General features: G+C 43.9%; 2 protein-coding genes across 2 annotated transcripts in view; one reads left to right on the top strand and one right to left on the bottom strand.

Moving 5' to 3' along the window:
- Nucleotides 1-1294: 1294 nt before the first annotated feature.
- Nucleotides 1295-14083, top strand: LOC311144920 (kinesin-like protein KIF27; the record flags this gene model as incomplete). Its single annotated transcript, XM_084181099.1, has 14 exons — nucleotides 1295-1592; nucleotides 2410-2622; nucleotides 6779-7707; nucleotides 7865-8008; nucleotides 8119-8286; nucleotides 8386-8567; nucleotides 10251-10381; nucleotides 10455-10597; nucleotides 11142-11204; nucleotides 11444-11617; nucleotides 11756-11971; nucleotides 12094-12303; nucleotides 12845-13043; nucleotides 13147-14083. The coding sequence occupies 14 exons, from the start codon at nucleotides 1295-1297 to the stop codon at nucleotides 13506-13508; spliced, it is 3432 nt and encodes a 1143-aa protein (XP_084037225.1). The 3' UTR covers nucleotides 13509-14083.
- A 1323-nt stretch (nucleotides 14084-15406) lies between these two features.
- The window catches only part of LOC311144919 (small G protein signaling modulator 1-like), a 90840-nt gene continuing 86565 nt past the window's right edge, over nucleotides 15407-19681 (bottom strand). The window contains exon 26 of the mRNA XM_084181098.1: nucleotides 15407-18734. Within this exon, the coding sequence (XP_084037224.1) occupies nucleotides 18646-18734 (89 nt within the window). The 3' untranslated portion in view covers nucleotides 15407-18645. The remainder of the gene's footprint in view (nucleotides 18735-19681) is intronic.

Below are 19681 nucleotides of genomic sequence, written 5' to 3'. Positions count from 1 at the left end.
AAAGCACTGTAAACCTTGTCTTATATATTTTTTTACAGGTAATATACCACATCTTCTGTCTGAAATGGGTACTAAAGACCTAGTCATGATTCCTGCATTTTCACAGACCCTGCAACCTAAATACAGGTATCGGGTTTGTAAATGGTTCCATTGCTTAAGGCCCAATGCAGCCATTTTTATCTCAACATCAAATCATTTCTGGGTAACACCTTACTGTGATTGTTTTCAAACAAAATGGTCAAAAAGGAAAAAAAGAGCTTCTTAGCAAGAGCAATTTCTCAAGCAATAATTTTGATAAGACTGTCTGGGAGTGGTCTGAGTGGCGAGGGGGAGACTGAAAATTAGCTGTTATTGGCAGAGAGGTTTGGAACTCTGTCTTATTTGGTCTATTAACTAATTTACCACTTGGGGATGTCACCAGGCAGGCCAAAACACCATCTCACCAAAACAGGCTGAAATTTCAGGCGGTATTTTAAAACAGCTCTTACACTAAAAAGGCATTATTATAATTTTCACAATTTCACAGTATTATTACAACCTCAGAGTGGAAATATATATAAAACACAGAAAAATCCAGTTTTTGACTGCACTGGGCCTTTAACACCTTCCTAATTTGAAATGCAAACAGCCCATCTGGTGTTAACAACACCTCCCAATTTGCCAGTTACCCACTGATATGTATAAAAGGGGTATACCTGCAAGAAAGTGTTAAATAAAGGGCTGTTTGGAAGGGGGTTGCCTTATGTTTTAAAAACCGGTAATACCGGTGTCTGAAATGTGTATTTGATCACTTTGAATTTGCCTGCAGTAGCACAACCACGCCATAGGGCGGCGCTGTAGCATCAGATTGTGTCTTTTACAGCGAGTCTCTTATCTTGGATAGAAAAGCATGAGCTTTCCTTGACTTATCGGTGATATCCATGGCAACTAGAGATAGACAACAAAAACGGGCAGAAGTAGTCAGACAAGAAGTAACAACAATGGAGACGGACGATAAGATAATGGAAAATTAAACGTTAGCTAGCTAGCTAGCTAATTAGCGAACCCAGCAATCAACGGTCAGCTTGAACAGTTGAAGTTAAAAAGTTGAAGTTTAACTTTGTTGTTTCAAATCAACTACGCCAGATATGGCAACTTTTCGATTCACCGTCCAAAGTGCGAAAAAGTTGTGGTTTCTGAAGTGAGCAAGTTACTGTGCCTTTATCTGTAAAACGAAGTGGGTGTCTGCGTGAAACGCCATAGAGGTAGACAGAGTGACTCATTTAGTATCTAACGTTCAGTGACCGGTTTGGTAATGGGAGAAGTGTGTGTGCGGGTTGTGGTTCGGGTCAGACCGCTGCTTCCCAAAGAGGTGCTCCACAACCACCAGCTGTGTGTGCGCGTGGTGCCCGACACCGCCCAGGTGATGCTGGGTAGCGACCGAATCTTTTCTTTTGACCACGCCTTTGGACCGACCGCACAGCACGGTCAGATTTACAAGTCCTGTGTCAAACCTCTGGTGGCATCTCTAGTTGACGGCAACAATGCTACAGTGTTCGCCTATGGACAAACCGGGTCTGGAAAGACATACACTCTTGGTGGGGGACATGTAGGTAAGTTATTGGTCCAGTGCAGCCGTTTTTATCTCAATATAAAATCATTTCTGGGTAACAATTAAGTACCTTACTGTGATTGTTTTAAATTAAAATGGTCAAAAACAATTCTGCTTGACTGTCTGGGAGGGGTCTGAGTGGGAAGGGGAAACCTGAAAATGTGGTTGATGTCACCATGGAAGGCTAAAACTCCATCCCACCAAATAGGCTGAGATTTCAGCTGCTTTTCAAACAGCTCTTACACTAAAAGGGCATTGTCATCATTTTCACAATTTCACAGTATTATTCCAACATCATAGTGTGGAAATATATATATAAAACACAGGAAAATCTATTTTTTGACTGCACTGGGCCTTTAAAAGTGTGAGCTCAAGTGTACTCTTTGACATCATGCCGACACCAAGTGCATTGAGGGATGATGATGTTCTGTTCTGACATGAATCCTTGAATAATCTATCTACTATGATTCTACCCTGAGCTGTCACTTGAGGCAAATGCAGAGAATGTTATGATTATACGATTATTCTCTAGTGAGAGGATAAACACCTTTAACCTGACCCTCCTCTCCAGGCAGTTCTTGCACGCGCAAGTTCAGTTGGTAGAGCATGGCGTTTGCAACGCCAGGGTTGTGGGTTCGATTCCCACGGGGGGCCAGTATGAAAATGTATGCACTCACTAACTGTAAGTCGCTCTGGATAAGAGCATCTGCTAAATGACTAAAATCTAAATGTAATATGATTATATTATCATCAGACAACTCTGCTTTTGTGTTTTCACCAAGGAAGTTGCTCTCCCTCTGTACTTGTACCCTTGATAGCATCTCTGTCGGTGGAGGAGAGTGGGATCATTGGTCGGGTTGCAGCGGATCTGTTTGTGCTCCTGGGGGAGAGGAGGGCTGCGGACGCCAGGGCTGCAGTAGACGTTAGGGTGTCCTACATGGAACTGTACCAGGAGGAGCTCAGGGACCTGCTGGAGCTCCACACTGCACACAAGGAGCTGCACATCAGAGAGGATGACAGGGGCAACACTGGTAACACCACTCACTCTGTCTGTGCTAGGGTGTGTGTGTGATGTGTCGAGTGTGTGTGTTTAACCCCTTATGGTTGATGTCCGCCCCCCCGCGGAAATCAAATTAGCAAATTGACATAATAGAAATCTGTCCGTTTAAGCTAGAGATACAGTATCTGTTTTTTTGCATTGGATGTGTCTCAATTTGTCACACTTCCACATCGCTGGTGAAAGGTGACAGAGCTAGAGCGTCATTTGTCAGACCATGAGACATCCCGAAACTCGGTCTTCTCACAAAATCGTCTGAACGGTTTGGCCTACAAACTATGGAAAGATGAGACTCACATTTTTACATTACATTTTAGTCATTTAGCAACGCTCTTATCCAGAGCGACTTACAGGAGCAATTAGGGTTAAGTGCCTTGCTCAAGGGCACATCAACAGATTTTTCACCTAGTCGGCTCTGGGATTAGAACCAGCGACCTTTCGGTTACTGGCACAACGCTCTTAACCACTAAGCTACCTGCCGCCCTCACGAACACGATGGTGTTCTCCGGTTTGCTCTACGACCTCCACAAGTGTCAGGAGACTCGTCTGAAGTCAGTACAACTGATCTGCCAACTTCTGTCTGAACTGTTTGGGCTACACACTAATATGACCCCTCTGTGCAAAGGTGAGACTCTCACGAACATGTTTTGCTCTAGGACGCCCACAGGCCTCACAAGACTCGTCTGAAGGTCCCCCGGTAGCAGTTTAAAAAATGAATGGAAGTACAGTGCATTCGGAAAGTATTCAGACCCCTTTAATTTTCCACATTTTGTTACATTACAGCCTTACAGTTTTTGCTTTGTCATTATGGGGTATTGTGTGTATATTGATGAGGGAAAAAAAACTATTTAATCCATTTTAGAAATTGATTAAATTGTTTTTTCCCCTCATCAATCTACACATAATACCCCAGAATGACAAAGCAAAAACTGGTTTTTAGAAATTTTGGCAAATGTATTAAAAATAAAAAATGGAAATATCACATAACTATTCAGACCTTTTACTCAGTACTTTGTTGAAGCACCTTTGGCAGCGATTACAGCCTCAAGTCTTCTTGGGTATGATGCTACACACCTGTATTTGGGGAGTTTCTCCCATTCTTCTCTGCAGATCCTCTCAAGCTCTGTCAGGTTGGATGGGGAGAGTCTCTGCACAGCTATTTTCAGGTCTCTCCAGAGATGTTCGATCGGGTTCAAGTCCGGGCTCTGGCTGGGCCACTCATGGACATTCAGAGATTTGTCCTGAAGCCACTCCTGCGTTTTCTTGCCTATGTTCTTAGGGTTGTTGTCCTGTTGTAACGTGAACCTTCGCCCCAGTCTGAGGTCCTGAGCGCTCTGGAGCAGGTTTTCATCAAGGATCTCTCTGTACTTTGCTCCGTTCATCTTTCCCTCGATCCTCACTAGTCTCCCAGTCCCTGCCGCTGAAAAACATCCCCACAGCATGATGCTGCCACCACCATGCTTCACCGTGGGGATGGTTTCAGGTTTCCTCCAGACGTGACGCTTGGCATTCAGGCCAAAGAGTTCAATCTTGGTTTCATCAGACCAGATAATCTTTTCTCATGGTCTGAGAGTCCTTTAGGTGCCTTTTGGCAAACTCCAAGCGGGCTATCATGTGTATTTTACTGAGGAGTGGCTTCCGTCTGGCCACTCTACCATAAAGGCCAGATTGGTGGAGTGCTGCAGAGATGGTTGTCCTTCTGGAAGGTTCTCCCATTACCACAGAGGAACTCTGGAGCTCTGTCAGAGTGACCATCGGGTTCTTGGTCACCTCCCTGACCAAGGCCCTTCTCCCCGATTGCTCAGTTTGGCCGGGCGGCCAGCTCTAGGAAGAGTCTTGGTGGTTCCAAACTTCTTCCATTTAAGAATGATGGCGGCGACTGTGTTCTTGGGGACCTTCAATGCTGCAGAAATATTTTGGTACACTTCCCCAGATCTGTGCCTCGACACAATCGTGACTCAGAGCTCTACGGACAATTCCTTCGACCTCAAGGCTTAGTTTTTGCTCTGATATGCACTGTCAACTGTGGGATCTTATATAAACAGGTGTGTGCCTTTCCAAAATTTTATTTAATCATGTCCAATCAATTGAATTTACAACCGGTGGAACCCAATCAAGTTGTAGAAACATCTCAAGGATGATCAATGGAAACAGAATGCACCTGATCTCAATTTCGAGTCTCATAGGAAAGGGTCTGAATATTTATGTAAATAAGGTATGTTTTTTATTTGTAATACATTTGAAAACATTTCTAAAAACCTGTTTTCGCTTTGTCATTATGGGGTATTGTGTGTAGATTGTTGAGGACATTTTATTTAATCCATTTTAGAATAATACTTTCCGAATGCACTGTATATATGGAGACTGTTTAATGTCAAAAATATGGGGTTAAATACATGTCAAAAAAACTAACAAATGTTTCCTGATCTTTCTTATATCTCTCAGATATAGGAGAGACACTTCAGAACAAACTTCCTTTTGATATTTTTTTGGGACTATCTGTTGTTCCATGTAGTGAATCTGTTATTCAATGCGTTTGTATGGGCTAATAGCAGTAAGGCCAAAACATTTTTTTCATCTAATAATTTTTTGGGTAGTTCAAGGGGTCCTTAAATTCTAAATCAAATAGCTAAATGATCCTTGGTATGACCTTAAAACAATTCCATAAAGCTTAGTAGATATATATATATATATATATATATATATATATAGCTTTAGACAAGGCTTAGACTCTGATGGGTTAAACCAGCTTCATGGAATGCATTTCAATTAACAGGTGTGGCTTGTTAAAAGTTAATTTGTCGAATTTCTTTCCTTAATGCGTTTGAGCCATTCAGTTGTGTTGTGACAAGGTAGGGGTGGTGTACAGAAGATAGCCCTATTTGGTAAAAGACCAAGTCCATATTATGGCAAGAACAGCTCAAATAAGCAAAGAGAAACGACAGTCCATCATTACTTGAAGACATGAAGGTCAGTCAATCCGGAAAATGTCAAGAACTTTGAAAGTTTCTTTAAGTACAGTCGTAAAAACCATCAAGCGCTATGATGAAACTGGCTCTCATGAGGACTGCCACAGGAAAGGAAGACCCAGAGTTACCTCTGCTGCAGAGGATAAGTTCATTAGATTTAACTGCACCTCAGATTGCAGCCCAAATATATGCTTCACAGAATTCAAGTAACAGACACATCTCAACATCAACTGTTCAGAGGAGACTGCGTAAATCAGGCCTTCATGGTCGAATTGCTGCAAAGAAACCACTACTAAAGGACACCAATAAGAAGAAGAGACTTTCTTGGGCCAAGAAACACAAGCAATGGACATTAGATCGGTGGAAATATGTCCTTTGGTCTGATGAGTCCAAATGTGAGATTTTTGGTTCCAACCGCCGTGTCTTTGTGAGACGCAGAGTAGGTGAACGGATGATCTCCGCATTTGTGGTTCCCACCGTGAAGCATGGAGGAGGAGGTGTGATGGTGTGGTGGTGCTTTGCTGGTGACACTGTCTGTGATTTATTTAGAATTCAAGGCACACTTAAACAGCATGGCTACCACAGCATTCTGCAGCGATACGCCATCCCATCTGGTTTGCGCTTAGTGGGACTATCATTTGTTTTTCAACAGCACAATGACCAAACACATCTCCAGGCTGTGTAAGGGCTATTTGACCAAGAAGCAGAGTGATGGAGTGCTGCATCAGATGCCCTGGCCTCCACAATCACCCGACCTCAACCCAATTGAGATGGTTTGGGATGAGTTGGACCGCAGAGTGAAGAAAAAGCAGCCAACAAGTGCTCAGCATATGTGGGAACTCCTTCAAGACCGTTGGAAAAGCATTCCAGGTGAAGCTGGTTGGGAGAGTGCCAAGAGTGTGCAAAGCTGTCATCAAGTCAAAGGGTGGCTACATTGAAGAATCTCAAATATGAAATATATTTAGATTTGTTTAGCACTTTCTTAGTTACTACATGATTCCATATGTGTTATTTCATAGTTTTGATGTCTTCACTATTTTTCTACAATGTAGAAAATAGTAAAAATAAAGAAAAACCCTTGAAAGAGTAGGTGTGTCCAAGCTTTCGACTGGTGCTGTCATGCTGTATGGAATCTGACTGTAGTGTGTGGGTGTGTTTCAGTGGTAGTTGGGGCCAGAGAGGCTGTGATTACCTCAGCTGAGGAGTTGCTGAGCGTCCTTGAGGCTGGCAATGCCATGAGGCACACTGGCCACACTCAGATGAACGAGCGCTCCAGCCGCTCTCACGCCATCGTTACCCTACAGCTGATGCAGCATCACCACGACAATGGCTCCGTCCGCTCCTCTAAACTCCACTTGGTGGATCTGTCCGGGTCAGAGCGGGCTGCACGCACCGGGAACACAGGCCTGCGCCTCAAAGAGTCCGTCCACATCAACACCGGCCTGCTGGCGCTGGGCAACGTCATCCGCGCACTCTCCAACCCCCATCGCCGCCGCAACCATGTGCCATACCGCGACGCCAAGATCACGCGCATCCTCCGGGACTCACTGGGTGGCTCCGCCCACACACTGATGGTGGCCTGCGTCAGCCCTTCTCACCACAGTGTCACAGAGACACTGAGTGTGCTGCAGTTTGCCTCACGGGCACGCCACGTGAAGAACCAGCCTGGGTTGTGTCCTGCCAGGGCGTGTCCGGGCTGGCACCCTGAAGAGGCTCGTGTGGGGGAGCTGGAGCAGGAGGTCCAGACTCTGAGAGACGCACTGAGAGAGAAGGATAAGACAGGGGGAGGGATTGCTTTGACTGACAGCACCAAACAGGCCACTCAGGAGGAGCGTGATGACAGGGGGATGGACCTAGTGGAGGAGTCCCAGTACCGCTGCCTTGCACAGGACGCTGCCTTCCTATTGGAGGAGCTCCAGAGTTCCACCCAGAGTCCTGTTCTGCAGCAGCGTTTGCAGGAATGGCTGGAGAGACACAGGGAGCTTAGCCACTCCGGCCACACTGACTATCAACAACCTGTGGGGGATGCAGGGGATGAGCCTCACCAGATCACCATCCTCCAGCTCAGACGTGAGCTCAAGAACTGCCAGGTAGTGTATGTAGTGGGCTCAGTTTCTCAGCTTTGTTTGCTCAATATGATCTGTTACAAACATATTCTAAACATAGGTATGAATTGTAATTGTCTCTCTTCCCCCCCCCCCCCCCCCCAACTCTATTTTACTCACTCTCTCTCCCACTCTCCATCAGGATACTCTGGCTATAGACAAGCAGGTGTTTGACCAGAGGGCATCTGAGCTGCAGCAGGTGCAGAGGCAGGTGCAGACACTGCTACAGGAGAAACAGACACACCTCCAGTCCTTACAGGAGGAGAGGGAGCACAGACGCATACAGGTAAAGAGAGAGACAGGATAGCGAGAAATTGAGAAACAGTATATGCAATGTTTGAATGGGGCATTTCTACATTGGTTGATGACTGATGTTTTTTTCCGTTGGTTGGGTAGCTGGTGGAGCAGCAGCTATTAATAGATCGTCTCCGTGGTGATCTCCTGACCTCCAGGATGGGATCCTTGAGAGCCTCGCTGGACACTGGAGCTTCTAGGAAGTCAGCGAGGAGACCTCACAGTGTTCCCCTGATCAGCCAGGGCCAAGGCAATGGTGGTACGAGGAAGGTACGTGTCCAGAGCAACTGTGTGTGTGTGTGTGTGTGTGTGTGTGTGTGTGTGTGTGTGTGCAACAATGGAGTTTATTTTTCTGTGTCTCTTATGTAGATCCATACTAGTCCTCCGGCCTGTTCATTGGAGAGGGTAATGGCTGCCTTTAAGACCCGCAGTCAGCTGCTGCTGACTCAGATAGAGGAGAGAGACGAGGTCCTCTGCCCTCAAAAAACACAGAAGGAAAGGAGGGAAGATGAGGAAGAGGAGGAGGAGCTGGGGGGGAGAAGGGTATTCAGGTGAGCAAGACTGTAATACTGTAACATCCTGCTTCAGAGCTATGTAATTGTTCTGCTTGCTCAGAACAGACTAGTTCTTTAATCAGATGGATATATAGTACCAGTCAAAAGTTTGGACACACCTACTCATTCAAGGGTTTTTCTTTATTTTTACTATTTTCTACATTGTAGAATAATAGGGAAGACATCAAAACTATAAAATAACAAAAAAGTGTTAAACAAATCAAAATATATTTGAGATTTGAGATTCTTCAAAGTAGCCACCCTTTGCCTTGATGACAGCTTTGCACACTCTTGGCATTCTCTCAACCAGCTTCACCTGGAATGCTTTTCCAACCGTCTTGAAGGACTTCCCACATATGCTAAGCACTTGTTGGCTGCTTTTCTTTCACTCTGCAGTCCAACTCGTCCCAAACCATCTCAATTGGGTTGAGGTCGGGTGATTGTGGAGGCCAGGTCATCTGATTCAGCACTCCATCACTCTCCTTCTTGGTAAAATAGCCCTTACACAGCCTGGAGGTGTGTTGGGTCATTGTCCTATTGAAAAACAAATGACAGTCCCACTAAGTGCAAACCAGATGGGATGGCGTATTGCTGCAGAATGCTGTGGTAGCCATACTGGTTAAGTGTGCCTTGAATTGTAAATACATCACCGACAGTGTCACCAGCAAAGCACCACCACACCATCACACCTCCTCCTCCATGCTTCACGGTGGGAACCACACATGTGGAGATCATCCGTTCACCTACTCTGCGTCTCACAAAGACACGGCGGTTGGAACCAAAAATAAGAATAATAAGAAGAGACTCATCAGACCAAAGGACACATTTCCACCGGTCGAATGTCCATTGCTCGTGTTTCTTGGCCCAAGCAGGTCTCTTCTTATTATTGGTGTCCTTTAGTAGCGGTTTCTTAACAGCAATTCGACCATGAAGGCCTGATTCACACAGTCCCCTCTGAACAGTTGATGTTGAGATGTGTCTGTTACTTGAACTCTGTGAAGCATTTATTTGGGCTGCAATTTTTGAGGCTGGTAACTCTAATGAACTTGTCCTCTGCAGCAGAGGTAACTCTGGGTCTTCCATCCCTGTGGCGGTCCTCATGAGAGCCAGTTTCATCATAGCACTTGATGGTTTTTGCGACTGCACTTGAAGAAACTTTCCAAGTTCTTGAAATCTTCCGGATTGACTGACCTTCATGTCTTAAAGTAATGATGGACTGTTGTTTCTCTTTGCTTATTTGAGCTGTTCTTGCCATAATATGGACTTGGTCTTTTACCAAATAGGGCTATCTTCTGTATACCACCCCTACCTTGTCACAACACAACTGATTGGCTCAAGCGCATGAATAAGGAAATACATTCTACAAATTAACTTTTAACAAGGCACACCTGTTAATTGAAATGCATTCCAGGTGACTACCTCATGAAGCTGGTTGAGAGAATGCGACGAGTGTGCAAAACTGTCATCAAGGCAAAGGGTGGCTGCTTTGAAGAATCTCAAATATAAAATATGTTTTATTTGTTTAACACTTTTTTGGTTACTACATGATTCCATATATGTTGTTTCATAGTTTTGATTTCTTCAGTATTATTCTACAATGTAGAAAATAGTAAAAAATAAAGAAAAACCTTGAATGAATGAGTAGGTGTGTCCAAACTGTTGACTGGTACTGTATTGCAGGCGCTCTATGAACCACACATGGACAATCAGACAGATTCCAGCCTGCTTTAGCCAGAACCAGGCACAAAATACTAGTTTGGACCAGATTCAGGACGGGCTCCAGTTACTTCACCCGTCAGAACGCCCTACAGGTAAATACAGTTTATATTACACTATATGAGTCTTAGGGGGAATATTACCTGTATTTTCTGTTTCATTGCCAAGACCGGCCTGTGCCTTCTATATGGTGCAAGGAGCGCAGAGTGAGGCGGAGGCAGACGGTGAACCTGCAGCGCTTAAAGACGGCGGAGACACAGAGCAGGGCTAGCCTGCAGACCAGTGGCTCCAGGAATCTGCACAGGACCAAGGTCAGTGCTAACAATACAGCATTCAGAGAACATTCATAGAGCATTTATACAGACCTCATAGAGCATTTATATAGCATTCATAGAGCATTTATGGTGCATTTATACAGCACTCGTATAGCATTCATAGAGCACTTAGAGTATTCATTTAGCATTCATAAACGCTCTCATAGAGCATTCATAGAGCATTCCTACAGCACTCATATAGCACTCAGAGTATTCATATAGCATTCATAAAGCTCTCAGCGCATTCAGAGAGCATTTATACAGCACTCAGAGTCATAAAGCATTTATTAAGCACTAATAGAGTATTGAAGGAGCATTAATACAGAACTCCTGTTGACCTTCACGACTGTCAGTCCTTGCATCCATATAGCTCCATCAGTGGATGTGGTTACATTTCTCCAGTCCCATCCTTCAGCATCATAGCAAACCAAGTGGTGGGGCTGCCATTTTGTTGTTTTTCAAATGTAGGAGTGGGCCTTTCATTAAAGAGAATTCATCCTGTGAACAGCATGCTAAAGGGTTTGCTGCTGCTGTGTTGCAGGACCTGAGGACAGACAACAAGGCTGTCTTTCAAAATGGAGACTGCAAAGACTCAGAGGAAAAGGTAGAATGACGTTCCAGAATTAAAAGTGTGCCCACATTACATCTGTAAAGGATCACAGGTTTGGGGTGCCCCTCCCTGCAGGATGAGTTTGTTATGGCAAAAAAGTATATTTCAATGTTCACCATGCAGTCATGGTGATTCCTTAGATCTCATTTGGATATTCAACATAGTTGAAAATAGGCAAACTGTGTGTGTTTTGAAGTGTTGATGTGTTCGTTTTGCCACTGTATGATGCCCAGCTGTCTGAGAGACGTGCGTGGCTGGAGCAAGAGGAGGAGCGTGCTCTGCAGAGGAGAAGGGGCCTGCAAGAGCTGGAGGAGGAGCTGAGGCGCAGAGAAGAGGTGCTGCAGCACCGAGAGGCCTGTGTCCAGGAGAGGAACCAGCTGCAGATCAAGAGGCTTCGCTCCAGCCAGGTAAACACAGAGTGGGGCTCTATGGAAGAAAAAAAAGAAGAACCGTATATTTATTTTTTGTGTGTGTAATTTACGGCATTCCAATGTTATTATCTGCAATTGAAAGTGATTGTGCGTATGTTCACGTGTGTTCCTCAGGCTCTGAGTCAGGACTTGCTGCGAGTGTCGGCTCGTCTGGGAGATCTGGATCAGGAGCTTGAGGAGAGAGGAGGGGTAGAGAGGCGACGGTCCTCCTCTGCAGCGGGGCTGTGTGGAGCGTCCATGGAGGAGCTGCTGAAGGAGAGAGAGAGCCTGTGTCAGAGGAGGGACACGCTGGACACACAGCTGAGGGACGGCAGGGTGCTCACGCAAGAGGTGAGCTCCTTAACATTCACTATTTTCCTTCAGCCTGGATGTCACTCTGACTACGGGGGGCTGATGTGGAAATACATGGTGTGTGTGTTCTCGTGTGTGTGTTCTTGTGTGTGTGTGTATAGGAGGAGCATGCTCTGCTGCAGTTGGAGGAGGCCTTGGAGGCGCTGGATGCTGCAGTAGAGTTTAAGAACCGTTCCATCCAGGAGAGACAGAGAGACCTCAGGGACACTTCTAACTCCGCCCACGGAGACGACGACAATGATGTCATGAGGGCGCTGAGAGAGCTGTCACTTCCAGAGGCCTCGGCGCTGTTGGTGAAATACTTCAACAAGGTCAGAGTCCCAACACACACACACACACACACACTCACCACAAACTACTTTGAGCAACCAAACTACCGTAATTCAGTTATTTTCGATGAAGGAGGCGACATGAGGAGAATTATTTGACCATTGGCGAGCGATACGACCAGAGTTGTGCAAAGTGAAACTCTATGCAAATCATCATCAGAGATTTGGCTGCGTGATAACCAATCTGGGGAGGGAGGCTCTTACTAGTCTAGCCAGCTTTGACACTATGCTTGATGGTGAACATGATATTTTGCATGCTGTTTGGAATAAACACCCACAATGGGCGAACTAGGTGATGCCTACAACAAAGTAGTATCTCTAGACGACGGTACACTCTGCATTAGAACCCTCATTTGAGGAAAGGCTGGGGGGCTGGGATTGAGATTAGGGGGTCGAAAATAAAAGAGGCAGACATAAAAGAGATGGTTCACCGCACTCCTAACCTTCCATTACCCTCCTGCTAAACTGCCAGTTGAACCAATAACTGAGCAGATAGTTGAAAGCGTTCCCATGGCCCCTCCAGGTGCTGTGTCTGCGGGAGTCGGAGCGGCAGCTGCAGCTGCGCTGTGAGGAGCTGCAGCTGCAGAGTGGAGAGCAGGAGGCGGCGACCAGGGAGTTGGAGGCAGCTCTACATCGCCTCACTCTGGACACAGACCGCCGGCTCACTGAGCAGCATCAAGAGCACCAACACAGCATACAGCTACTAATGCAGCAGGTCCGAGGTCAGTGTGTGTATGTATGCATCAAGTGTGTGGTATTCCTGCCCCTTCATGATGTTTCTGTCTGTTTTACAGTGTTCTCACTGCTCATTTTGTGTGTGTGTAGAGGGTGGCTTAGGGGACAGTGATCAGGCGGTCCAGGCTAGGCTGCAGCAGCTGGAGAGAGACCTGTTCTTCTATAAGAGCTCCAGCCGTGAGCTGAAGAGGAAGCTCAGAGAGCTGGTCACAGACTCCCTCCCCCCCCAGGCTCCAGACCTGCAGGGCAGTAAGGAGGCCAGTGACGGAGCAGGGGACAGCCCCAGCCTGCAGACTCCCAGAGTGGAGCTGGCCCCTGTCCGTCTGTCCTGTAGAGAGCTGAGGCAGAGCTCACCCTCTGACTTCTGCAGCACTAGGGGGCACTCTGCCTTGAAGGCCAGCAGAGGCTCATTCCAGGAGGACTCCATCGAAGTGCCCAGAAACACTGACTGACCACGAGGCTCGAGCACATACTGACCATTTCTTTCCTCCGTCCACACTAATCTAGAAGAACAGGTTAGGTGAAACTAAGGGCTCTATTCAATCAGATCCGCTTTAGCCAACATCCGCATAGCGGTTGTTTTGGCAGAGGTGGAACTGTGTTAGAGCTGTCAAATCCAAAAGTGGCTCAGGACATTCTACCTAAAGCTGGACATTGCCATTAGCTGCACGTAGTCACATTAAGTCATCCCATGCAGTCAAGTTCAAACACTGGAATGTGAGATGTAATCTACACTTCGATTAGGATGATAGAAATCCTCATGATTTAGTTGAATGATTTTTCAATTTGAGCGTAATTACAATGTATATACAAAGGTATGTGGACACCCCTTCAAATTAGTGGATTCGGCTATTTCAGCAACACCGGTTGCTGACAGGTGTATACAATCAGTAGAATGGCCTTACTGAAGAGCTCAGTAACTTTCAACATTGCACCGTCATAGGATGCCACCTTTCCAACAAGTCAGTATGTCAAATTTCTGCCTGCTAGAGCTGCCCCGGTCAACTGTTAGTGCTGTTATTGTGAAGTGGAAACGTCTAGGAGCAACAATGGCTCAGCCACGAAGTGGTAGGCCACACAAGCTCACAGAACGGGACCACCGAGTGCTGAAGCGCGTAAAAATAATCTGTCCTCGGTTGCAACACTAACTACCCAGTTCCAAACTGTTTCTGGAAGCAACGTCGGCACAAGAACTGTTCGTCGGGAGATTCATGAAATGTGTTTCCATTACTGAGCAGCCGCACACAAGCCTAAGATCACCATGCGCAATGCCAACCGTCGGCTGGAGTGGTGTAAAGCTTGCCACCATTGGACTCTGGAGCAGTGGAAACACGTTCTCTGGAGTGATGAATTATGCTTCACCATCTGGCAGTCCGACTGACAAATCTGGGTTTGGCGGATGCCAGGAGAACAGTGCATAGTGCCAACTGGAGTAATGGTGCGGGGCTGTTTTTCACTGTTCGGGCTAGGCCCCCTTAGTTCCAGTGAAGGAAAATCTTAACGCTACAGCATACAATGACATTCTAGACGATTCTGTGCTTCCAACTTTGTGGCAATAGTCTGGGGAAGGCCCTTTCCTGTTTCAGCATGACAATACCCCGTGCACAAAGCGAGGTCCATACAGAAATGTTTTGTCGAGATCCCATCTAACACCTTTGGGGTGAATTGGAACGCCGACTGCGAGCCAGGCCAAATCGCCCAACATCAGTGCCCGACCTCACTAATGCTCGTGGCTGAATGGAAGAAAGTCCCTGCAGCAAGTCCCTGTTATAGCAGCAAAGGGGGGACCAACTCCATATTAATGGCCTTGATTCTGGAATGAGATGTTCGACGGGCAGGTGTCCACATACTTTTGGTCATGTAGTGTATTTATATATAGCCTACTCTTTCTCATTTTGACCTTCTAACCGAGTTGGGCTGGTGTGGCTTCATGACAATGATCACAAGAGCAGCTGCTCACCGATTTGACGGCTCCAACGCAGTTACACCTCTGACGCCACCAAAACATCTGCTATGCGGGTGTCTGCTATCACCCGTTAAATGGTTGATCTGATTGAATCTAGGCCCAAGTCAAATAGGACTCCTATTTGTTGTTCTCACTCATGCAGTGTGATTGAGATCAATATGGATGAAGGAGAGGCGGCAAGGAATGGAAGCCACCAACTGTGAAACTATTGAGACACACGTAGACTGATCCCAAGCACAGAGTGAAAGCCCTGTGCACTTTGCAACACTTAAAGCAGACTGAATAGCACTTCAAACTTCACTCATCGGTTACTCAGAGATCAGATGAGCACACAGCTAAATGATATCACAATCATGTGTATTATAAATGAGTTGTTTAAATGTTCCTTTTTTAACTTTTAAAGATGATTTAAAATCATTCGGTTTTTTGCCTTTGTTTAAAGTGTGTTTTATACAGTAGTGTGTTTGCGGCGTTCTAGACCCTCAGACCACTAACACTAATCAAGCCATTGGTCATTCATGCAATACAATGTACCTTCCCCTGCTTCCGTAGGTGTGGTTTGGTTATTTTAGTGTTGCACAACTGTTGACATCAAATTAATTGGATCAAACCTCTTAATTTGCAGTAGTTCAATAATTGGCCGTACATTTTTTTGCAGACTACTGGTTAATGCAAGTGCAATCTGCAATGGTCATTGTTGCATGGTTTAATGGTCATTTCAACAATTGATATACCCATTGATTCTTGAATAATAAAACTTACAGTATAACTAATACATGCCTCTAATATCATAAAGCCAAAAATGTTAGTCTGATGCCTGGTAGCCTGGCTGACACACAAGTCTAGTCATCCACCACCACCCCTGAAATGTTTTTGTTGCAAAACAAAAACGTTAAAATTCTAAATGTCATTCATGCTTGTGTAATGTAGTGCTCATGATATGAGATGAGGAAATAAATCTAAGTTAGAAAGGCAATTGGAAAAATAAGAATCATTACATGACATTTTTTTACAAATACATATACCATTTAATATCTATATTTAGAATTGGATTGTTTTCAATTTAGTTTTACTGACTTCAAAGTAACAAGTATATAACCTTTACATACAAAAGCAGAAACTTCATAAATAAATAAATATGTTAACTAATAAATAGATGTTACAAGATAATACAATTGTTAGGTTTTCTTATTCTGGTGTAACATACAGCAGTTTGCATTCACAGAGAACCATCAATGCTCAATGCAATAGGTGTCAACACATTCATGAAACAACACTGGTAGAACTGAAGTGATGTTCTACCTCGGCAATAGAAAACAGGAATGGTGGTTCAAGAAATATATTACATTTACAATTAGCATTAATTTAAGGGAATGAAAGCACACACATATTCCCCCACAAAAATCTTAACTAGCTAGGCTCCTTCAAGATATAGTAACACACCCCTAATCCTTCATCTGTTTCCTAGATCCACCCGTTTTAGATGGATTCCTAGGGCCAAAATTAATATCCATATCCGTCTTGATCTTGCTGGCCAGGGATCTAAGCATCCCCCAACCTTTAAATTGGCAACCATGATTGGCAATTGTCACAGAGCACAATAGCTTGGCTATCTAATAAGATATTCCCCATTCACCATTATGTTCCAACTTTTAAAGCAAAACTGAATACGTAATTATTTGGAATCCTATTTCCACTCTCTCTGCAAATACAGACATTTGTGGCCAACCACTTCTCCAAAACAAAAACAAAAAACATTAAGAATTTGATTAAAAGAACAGAAGAACATGAAATGCCAAAAGACAATACGAGGTACTGAGAAAGCAACACAATTGACATAATATAGAGTGGCTCACTGGAGTATATCAATAATTGAAAAAAGAAATAAGACCACTTAAATAGTCAACTCTGGGATTATTTTGTATCCATTTCTGCTCAGACAACTATAAGTCACATGTATGATCATATACGTATGTATCATAAATATATGTTTTGAAGGTTTAAAATTGCCTCGGTTTAGTTCACCTTAAAAGTACAATTCATACACAACAATATACAGAGACATAATATAGAATAGACAAACAAGGCAGAGTGAGAAATAATCAAAACTTTGCCCATTACTAAATTACTGACATGGTTTCAACTGATTCATGACTCATACCAGTTATATGTACCCATTGATTTTAGATTCTTAGTTCAACAGTTGTACCCATCAGAACCCAAAATATAAGCTTGTTTTACTCCAATGTTTGTAAACAAATTAAATGTAAGAAAACACTATATAGCATCAAAACAGGGTTCAAACTATAATGTTGATATCATGGATGGATCCATAGCTCTGTCTATATTTCTCCAGCCCCATCCCTCAGCTTTTTACCGAAACAGAGGCGGGGAAATTGCTTTGTTATTGTTTCTACTGCTGATTGCAGCTTTAAGCAACCCAATTAATGATGTTCCTTGATTTCAGTTGAAAGAAATTCTAAAATATATTGTGATATAACACCTACCTACCAAACTACATGCAGTAACAACTTACTTGGGACAAGGTTACTTGCGAGGTAGTCTACTTATTCAACACAGTGGAAAATTTAAGCTAATCTAATTTGCTCCCTAATGCTGTCCTTTGGCACATCTGGTAGGTACCCTACCTGTCACCTAATTTAAACTACTGCTCCAGACGGAGTCTGTTAATGAGTTTAAACTCTAACATTATGGACATTTCGCTTGACCAGGTTAAGCCTACTCCTGTACTGAATTGCACTTTAATAAAGATTCATGGTAACTATCACATCTTAAAATATTCCAGGACTAATTGTTCATCTTATTTTGAAAAAAATAAAATAGTTAACTGATATTCAGTTCTTGAGTAACTACGGCAGAAAAAATAATCTATATTCATTTGATCTGGGTCTGTGAAACCAGCCTTGTGTACGTATATTCAAACCCCACTTCAATCAAGACAGGCCACTGTCTACAAGGCATACCACATACACATCCTATGATGACTAAATATATGTCACAGTTAACAATAAAAAATAAATCAAACTGTTTCACTGACAGAATAACTGGAGGTAAATCACCATTCCTTTGGTGTTCCATGACATAACCTGAAATGACAGAGTAATGGTATAACATGATATGGCATACCCTGGCTGGTATTACATAAATAAGGAGAAGGTAGTGAACAGTGGAGCACATCTCAGTCATGTTCATTAAGGCACGCAATTTTAAACGTTTTAAAACCTTTTGTGACAGTTTCTTATAGGACTAGTCTAAGTAGTGCCTCCCTATGTCTGTTTTATTCCATTTGGTGCCTAATGATCTGAACCCTGATCTCTCTGTTCTGTTGCAGCTGTTCAAACTGACCATAGAGAATGATAGAGGCCTCTAGTAGCCAAAAGGCTGTATTAGCATGTGCAGCGCAGGGTCATCAGGAGGGATCAGCCAATCGTGAAAATGTACTACTTCGAAATGGAGATAGCCTCAATGGCACTGCCCATGCTGTCACAGACGCTGTAATGGCACAGATACAAAGATGAGTCCTCTATCTATCTCTATGTTTGAGAAAGACTGATGGGAAACAGGAAGAGGAAGAATGAAGAGAAGTGGACGGCTCCTGGAGATCACTTGTTCTCAATGAGCGTCTGCACCTTGCACACCAGTTCCCGGGCCAGTGTCAGGATCTGCTTGCTGTTGTGATGCTCAGCCATTTCTGAAAGGAGAAGAGAGAAGATTTAATTCCCGCTGGACCACTTCCAACATCGATACACAAGGCAATAACACCATTTTTATTTTGTGTATGCGTGTTATTCATTGAACCATTCATTTGCTCAGCACAGGTACCCATTCAACATTATTATTACCCTTTCAACTATTGACAGTGGGACATGAACAAAAAAACACCTTTAGATTTCTCTAGGCAATTAAAGCAATGGCATGCTCCACATTGAAAATGTATCTGTAATCTACAGCTTGTGCCCTAGTCGAGTGTTTCATATAAACTGCTGCAAGGTGGTAGACAGTTTACCATAAAAAAGGTATAGTACTGTACACAAATGTACATTTACATTTTAGTCATTTAGCAGACGCTCTTATCCAGAGCGACTTACAGTTAGTGAGTGCATACATTTTTCATACTTTTTTTCATACTTTTTTCATACTTGAGATCAGAATTTTAACGCCCACAGTGTTAAATGTAAAATGTTCTTAGAAATTACATGTGACCCATAGGGGTGTAATGGTTCACCAAACCCACGGTTCGGAAGGTAGTGCGGTTTTGGGGTGACGGTTCAATTCGGGTTTTGGTACAGTGGGAAAATGTAATGCCATTCACAATGTTCAGCATTCACAATGTTCATGGCATTGTCTGTTGTGACCAGATTGTTATGTTGGGCCTCTCAAGTTTCCACTCTGATGCTGCATTTGTAACCATGTGGGAGGTGGGAATTTACCAGTTGTGAATTCGTAAATACCAGTTGGATGCATTCATGTGATTTGAACTAGTTGAGAAACACCGATTGGCTAATGCCCAACAAGCTGCGTCAACCATAAACTAAAAGTACAGCTATCATGATCGTAAACAAATTATAGTTAAAAAAAACACATGAATGGATTGCTTTTTACAAAATGTTTTGTTGTTGCATTTAATAATAATAATAA

This window comes from Coregonus lavaretus, assembly GCF_964263955.1.
Source record: "Coregonus lavaretus genome assembly, chromosome: 17".
Lineage (NCBI taxonomy): Eukaryota > Metazoa > Chordata > Actinopteri > Salmoniformes > Salmonidae > Coregonus > Coregonus lavaretus.
The sequence above is the reverse complement of the archived record's forward strand: the minus strand, read 5'-3'. Positions and strand labels throughout refer to the sequence as shown.